This window comes from Belonocnema kinseyi, chromosome 9, assembly GCF_010883055.1.
Source record: "Belonocnema kinseyi isolate 2016_QV_RU_SX_M_011 chromosome 9, B_treatae_v1, whole genome shotgun sequence".
NCBI classification, from domain to species: Eukaryota; Metazoa; Arthropoda; class Insecta; order Hymenoptera; family Cynipidae; genus Belonocnema; species Belonocnema kinseyi.
In genome coordinates this window covers 126,724,332-126,732,112 of record NC_046665.1, presented here as the reverse complement: position 1 = coordinate 126,732,112, position 7,781 = coordinate 126,724,332, and the positions used below count along the sequence as shown (strand labels likewise).

The window sequence follows — 7,781 nt, the reverse complement described above, 5'->3', positions numbered from 1 at the left end:
ACCTTTTGAATTTTTGTGAAATATTTTGAAATGTTCGTAAAATCATTGAAACATGTGTGAAATTATTGAAATTTTTCGAAATCTTTGTGAAATCTTTCGAAACATTTGTGAAATTATTGAAATCCTTGTAAATTCCTTGTCAAATATTTTCAAATCCTTGTGAAATAATTGAAATTTTTGTGAAATATTTTGGAATGTGTGTGAAATCATTGAAATTTTAGTGGAATATTTCGGAATCTTTGTGCAATCATTGTAAAACAATTAAAACCTTTGTGAAATTATTGAAATCCTTTTGAATTCCTTGTGAATTCATTCAAATGGTTGTTAAATCTTTAAAAATATTTGTAAAATCATTGAAACCTTTGTGAAATTATTGAAATCTTTATGAAATTTTTCGAAATATTTGTGAAATTATTGAATTCCTTGTGAAATATTTTCAAATCCTTGTGAAATCATAGAAATCTTTGTGAAATTATTGAAATCTTTGCGGAACCTTGATAAAAAAATTTCTTCTCAAATACAATTTTATTTAATAATTTATTATCGATAACTTTGCACACATACATAAAATTGAGAATACCTGTTGAACCCATAGATTTCTTTTCAATTTTTAAAACTCTATGATGACCAAAATATATTTCTTCACTGAAATTCCCAAAATTATCAATCTTTTCAGAAAATTAACCGTTCCAATTGAGAATTAAAGTAATAAAGTATACAAAAGCAGTTTAAATTTGCAAATTAGTGATAAATTTGAGATGAAAATCCCGGTTAAATCTTCTGTGAGTTTGAGTGACTTACGTTGTTATGATGGTCGATCATGTAGATAGTCCAAAATCCACTGCTGGTTGGTTGTGGCGCCATTCGACAAAGACCATCTCGCTGAAGAGGCGCTAGAAATTCTGCCAAACCGGGAGGGACGCCTCTGATTATCTCGCAGCTGTAACCATCCTCAGGTAATAATAAAGCGAGCGCTAAAGTTGTCTCTTCCTCCAAACGTATTTCTCGACCATCTGCACGCGCCAAAGTGTCTGCTACACCCTCTGTCACCTGTTGGTTCCAAAATAGGATAACTCCAGCAGGGTGGCCGTTTTAACCAGAGAACAAAAAATTCCGGTCATTTCCCGGGTCGAAAAAAATTTTCACGGTCAAGCAGATTAAAAAATTCCAACGCTAAAGCTAACAATCTTTCCACTTGGAGTAATTAAAACTGCGCTGCAAATCATTTTAAACATTTTCAAGCTAGAAACATTATAAATTGAGCGACTAAATTTTATTTATAAACTAAACACTTACTAAATTAGAAATTAAAATATTTTTTATTTCAAATATAATTTTAAAATCCTTCAAAAGCTTCAAAATTGTATTTTGAGATCTTGAAAAATCTACATGTTGTTTCTCAAATTTTAAATTATTTTTGAAATTTTTTTCCAAACTTCTAAACATTTTTTTAAATTATTTGAATTTTTCCTAAAATCTTCCCTGAAATGTTTTAAAAATCCTGAAAAATTAAAAAAATTTCCTTAAAATGTTCCAGATTTATTTTTTTTTTACAATTTTGGAAATCTTTTTAAATTTTCTCTTAAAATTAATTTTCTCAAAATAAAAAAAAAGAATCATTTTAAATTTTCCTAGGAATTTTATGAAAAAAAAAACGTTTTTTTTATTCTGTTGAAAATTTTTACAATTGTCAAAATAGGCGTTCAATATTTATTTATACATAAAAATTCAACAATTTAACTTGCAAATTAAATATTTTAAAATAGAACAATTAAAATTGTAACGTTCAAGGTTTTTTCTTAAATTTCGAATATTTGATTTCTAATTGCTAATTTAAATAGAAAAAAAACAATAAAGTTTTCCAATAAATGTTCAGCATTTTCAACAAAATAGTTAAATTTTCAAGCAAAGAAATTAATTTTTAATTGAAATGATGAATTTTCAACGAAAAAAAAATTATTTTTACACAAGTAGTTCAACTTTGAAACTAAATAGTTTAACTTTCTACCAAAGTGTTGAATTTTCTTCAAAACAGATGAATTTTCAACAAAAAATGTATCTTTGAACCGAAACAAGTTAATTTTTAATTAGACAGATTCATTTCTATCGAAAAAAGACGAATTTCGTAACAAAAAGAACAATTTTTGCCTAAAAATGGAATAATGAAGTTTTCAGTTAAAAGAATTAATTTTCAATTTTAAAAAACTAATTTTAAAACGAAGGAATGAAGTTTTAACCAAAATGATAATTTTCCAACGAAGATGATTAATTTTTTTATCTAAAATTTTAACTTTTAAAGAAATACATGAGTTGTTCACTAAATATTTTAATTTTTCAAGGAATATTCCACCAAAAAAATGGGTTTACAACAAAAAGTGGAATCGTTAAATTTTCATTTAAAAATATTAATTTTCAACACAAAATAGAAACTAATTTTCAACCAATCAGTTCAATTTTCAACCAAAGAAATGAACTTTTAACTAAAATGATACATATTCAACTAAAAAAGATTAATTTTTAACAAAGTTAATACGAAATCCTTCAAAATTCTTTTGAATTCTGGAAAAATCTACCATTTTATTTTTGAATTTTCCCTAAAATCTGTTTAAAATCGTGCAAAATTAAAAATATTTCCTTAAAATATACCAGATTCCTTTTTGACAATTGTGGGAAATCTTTTTAAATTTTATCTTAAAATTATTTTTCTCAAAATAAAAAAATCATTTTCAATTTTTCTATGAATCTTAGGAAACTGTTTTTTATTATTTTGAAGCCTTATACAATTCTCAAAAAGTTTCTACATTTTTGGTTCGGAATCTGCAAAAATGTGTGTTTTTTATTAAATTAGGCCCTCTTTTAAGAACTTCTAAATATCTTTTCAACTTACTCTAATTTTTTCTATGAATAATTGGCGTTCAATATTTATTTATAAATAAGAATTCGACAATTTTACTCATTTTTAATTAGACAGATTCCTTTTGATTAATTTCCTAACAAAAAGAACCATTTTCCCATAAAAAATGGAATAATTAAATTTTCAGTTGAAACAATTAATTTTAAGTTAAAAAAAACAACTAATTTTGAACCAAAGGAATAAAGTTTTAACTAAAACGATAATTTTACAACGGAGATGATGAATTTTCTACCAAAAATAAAATTAACTTTTAACGAAATGCATGAATTTTTCACTTAATATTTCAATTTTCCAAGGAATTTCCCGCCAAAAAAAGATGGGTCTACAACAAAAAGTAAAATCGTTATATTTTCATTGAATAACATTAATTTTCAAGAAAAAATAGAAAATTACGAAATGGTTCAATTTTCAACCAAAGAAATGAACTTTTAACTGAAATGATACATCTTCAACAAAAAAATTAATTTTTAACTAATTAATTTTTGACTAATTAGTTTCATTTTCTACCAAATTTTTAAATTATCGAAAAGAAAATCTGAACTTTTTTCAAAACAGAAGAATTGCCAATGAAAATTTTTTTTTAAAACCGAAACAAGTTCATTTTTAATCAGACAGATTCATTTTAATCGGAAAAACATTAATTTTCTAACAAAAATAGCCATTTTCGTCTAAGAAATGGAATAATTAAATTCTCAGTTAAAAGAATCAATTTTCAATTGAAAAAAAAAATAATTTTCAACCAAAGAAATAAAGCTTTTACCAAAAAGATAATTTTCCAACGAAGATGATTAATTTTCTTCAAAAAAAAAAAATATATTTTTAACGAAAGACATACATTTTTCAGTAAATATTTGATTATAAGAATAGAAGAACGAATTAAACAGTTGTATTTTTTGAAAATTTAATAATTTTTTAAAAAAGACATCCACTTCGGTTGAAAATTGTTTAAAATTCTTATCGTTTTCGGAAGAAAATGCAACTGTTTGTTTGAAAATTCAACAATTTTGTTAAAAAGTCATAATTTTTGGTTGAAAATTCTACTGTTTAAATGCATTAATTGAGTGTTGAAAAAAGAACTGAAACATTTTCTGGATGAACATTCATTTTTTTTTTAATTTATTTTTGTTTTTTATTTAATTAAAAATCCACATGTTTTAAGAAAAATGTCATCTTTTTGGATAAAAATGCAACTGTTTGGTTGGAAATTAAACTATCATACTATTTTCTTGAAAATTTAACTATTTCGTAGAAAATTTACTTTTTTTTAAAATGTATATTTTGGTGTTGAAAAATGGAACTGAAATTATTTTTGGAAGAAAGTTCTACTTATAAAAAAATGTTAATATTTTTTTTTATTACAAATTAATCTTTTTGGTTGAAAAAATTCGCGTCTTTTTGGATTGAAAATACAGTTTTTTCGTACAAACTGATTTTTTTATTTAAAAAATTCAATTGTTGATCTTGCAGAGTCAACTGAAATCTTTTTTTTATGAACACTCAACTTTTTTTTTTAATTAAACAATCTTCTGCTTTAAAAGAAATTTCATATTTGATTGATAAAAATGCAACTATTTGGTAGAGAAATCATCACTTTTGTTAGAAAGTCATCCTTTTTGCATAAAAATGCAACTTTTTCGTTTTTTCCTTAAAGATTGCCATTTTACGTTGGAAAATGATCTCTTTGGTTAAAAGTTTAATTATTTCGTTGAAAATTAATATTTTTTAATTGAAAATGCACTGAAACATTTTCTGGACTAGAGTAGAGGATTTAACTATTTTGTGAAAAATACATATTTTTGTTTGAAAAAAAAACGGTCTGGATTAAAACTTCCCTCTTTTTTCGTAGAAACTTTTTTTTTTTTTGTTACAAAATTCACTGAAATATTTTTTTGATGAAAAATCAACTAGTGTTTGAAATTTTAAAAAAATTCATCTGTTTTAAAATAAATTTCAAATTTTTTAATAAAAACATTTAATTAAAACAAGACTAAAATGCTGGTATTAGAATATTAATGATTTGGAATGTAAACTTAGTCAAGGAAAAATTAGGTATAAAATCGGATTATTATAATTCAAAGGAATTCCAAATTGAAAAATTTCAGATTCTATTTTTTTTTAAATGCACAATTTTATTAGAAAGTAGTTGAAATTGTATCATTTAATTCTTATTCAAAGCGTTTAAAATTTCGAAAATAGAACAAATTAAAAACGCTAATATTTTCCTATTAGAATATTGAAAATTCACAAAAACTTTCTTCTGAAGATTATCCTTTTAGTTATAAATTTTATTTTTTGGTTGCAAATTTCATAATTTTCTCTAAAAAACATCAATTTTGTTTAAAAATTGTTTACAATTCTTATTTTGGTGTTAAAACAGTGAAATAGAATCTTCCTTAGATTAAAATTTAATCTTTCTTAAATAAAAATGCAACTTTTCGGTTAAAAATTCAACTCTTTTTTTTCGAAACTTTGTCTGCACTGGTGCGAATTCGGACCCGAAGTTTTTTTCATTTTGTTGGCATTTACGCAAACAGCGGATTATTCCCACATATATAAAATATACGAGGGGTGTTCAAAAAGTAAGTTTCCCTGCTGCGGGAAAAAAGCAAAACACAATTTTTAGGTTAAAGTAACATATGTATTTATTGTTTGACTTATAACTATTTTTCTACATAGTCCCCTTGGACTTGAATACATTTTTTATATCTGTTCTCAAGCTTTGACAAACCTTGTTTATAAAAATCCGTGCCCTGTTTTTTACGCACAAACTTTACAGTAACCAAGATGATCTGTTATGATTGTGTGTATTGAAGTTCGACAAATATCGATTTCAGGAGGCATTGAGTCCAAATTTCTGTCAATTGTAAAGCGCCTATCCGTCAAAATGATTTTTTCGACTGCTGTGACTGCGTCATCTGTAATAGCGGATTTTGGCCTGCTTGCACGCTGCTCATCATGAACTTCTCCGCGTCCCTCGAGAAAATATGTACGCCTCCGACGCACCATTTGCACACTCATGCATTTGCCACCATAAATATGCACTAATTCAGTGTGAATTTCGTTGCCATTAAGCCCTTTTGCATTTAAAAAGCGAATAACTGCACGCAACTCACAAGTGGACACGTTTTTCACAGGTAGCTCCATGGTTTCCGAGCCGGTACTGATGAAAAAAAATTTTTTCGGCAGCTAAGAGCGGTTCCGCTCTTATCGGTATATCCTAAACCAGAACTATGTTCGGTCCCAGCTCGCTAGATGGCGCTGGGGCAAAACGGCAGACTAGGGAAACTTACTTTTTGAACACCCCTCGTATATATTAAATATGTGTGATATATGCTAGTTGTTTATTATATGTGCAATATATTAAATAATTAATATGAACATTACAAACAAACCAATTCGCACCAGTGTACCGTTTACGTATGCTGAGTTGGAGTGTAGCGTTTGAGGGTTAAAAATATCCGGAAATATTAAAAAATAATTCAGGATAATCTAAAAAAAAATGCCTACTGACCTTCACAACGTTTTCGATGAGCTCAGCTGGCAATCTTGGTTCATCAGGAGCCGGCTGGTATCTCTGCAGCAGCGCCCTCACCTGGAGCGAATTCAGTTTGAAGCAAGTGGAGCTCAAAGTTGCGAGTTCAGCGGCATTATATTTCGGTGCCTGAAGAAGATGAGTGGCTTGCATGATAGTGGCAAGATGACACTGACTGGCCAATTCGAGACCTTGTCGCTCCGCCCAGGTTTCCAGAGCATTGAGTCTCGCTTTGAGCCTTCGGCCGAACCATCTGACACAGAGGTTTCCGTTTGACACGAGGGCGTTGAAGGCCGTGGCATTAATCGTATGGAAGAGGTGGCTGAAGAGTTGAATTGTGAGGGCAGCGTTGACTCGGCAGCGCCTCAGGAGATCCATGGTGTTGTGGAAGGTCTGCAGGACTCCGGCTTCCTTGGCTGGCTCGTCTGCGTCTGCCATGAACTGAACCATGGCTGGTGCCAGCTCCAGGGAGACGCAGCGTACCAGAGAGGCAAACGCAAAATGAACTGCCTCGCCGAGAATTTCTTGCGCTCTGATGGAAAAGGAAGTGATGTGGCGGTCGCTTTTCAGCATGTGAAGAAGCTCGGAGCCGTTCGCGAGCCAAAGAGCTAGCGACAAAGCGTTCATGTATCGGTCCTGAAAGAAAAATTGAGGAAAGTTGATTAGGATTCGTTGAAGAATTAGTTCAAAGAAGGAGTGAGTTGAAATGGTGAATTTTTTAAGCCCAAAAGGCAAGATTTCTATAAAAAAAAACCGTTTAATTTCTTAACAATAACATTACATTTTCAACCAAAGAGATTAATTTTCACTTTAAGGGCATGTGACACAGCTAAATACCTATATTACCGACCTCAATTTTTCGGTTCACTGAATGTTTTTTTGAACCTAAGAACTTTTTTTGTAAATAAGATATCGAGCTGAAACTTTGAAAGATTTATTAGAGTACAATAAAGTACGTTTAGGTACTGCATTTGGTAGGAACTTCACTGAAAATTATTTTCTCTTTTTTCTGAACCTCAACATTTTTTGAACGTTCTAACTTTTTTTATACATAAAATATCGGTCTCAAACTTTGAGAAATGCAAGAGCCGAAAGAAAACTACGTTTAAGTACAAAGCTTAATAATAAAAGATGTAAAAAAATATATTTCAACAATCAATTTCAACGGCATCAGCCGGTAACGTTGTACACGAAAATACGAAACCTGGCGGCCACTAAACGAGACTCTAGAGAGTTCGTATTTTCGTGTACAACGTTACCGGCTGATGCCGTTGCAATTGATTGTTGAAATATATTTTTTTACATCTTTTATTATTAAGCTTTGTACTTAAACGT

At 28.8% G+C, this 7,781-nt stretch overlaps 1 protein-coding gene across 1 annotated transcript in view; it reads right to left on the bottom strand.

The window, feature by feature from the left end:
• LOC117180738 (afadin-like) overlaps nt 1-7,781 on the bottom strand; it is a 284,255-nt gene that overhangs the window by 64,230 nt on the left and 212,244 nt on the right. Inside the window, exons 12-13 of the mRNA XM_033373229.1 lie at nt 6,426-7,082; nt 802-1,050 (exon numbers count right to left, since the gene is read on the bottom strand). Of these exons, the coding sequence (XP_033229120.1) occupies nt 802-1,050; nt 6,426-7,082 (906 nt within the window). The remainder of the gene's footprint in view (nt 1-801; nt 1,051-6,425; nt 7,083-7,781) is intronic.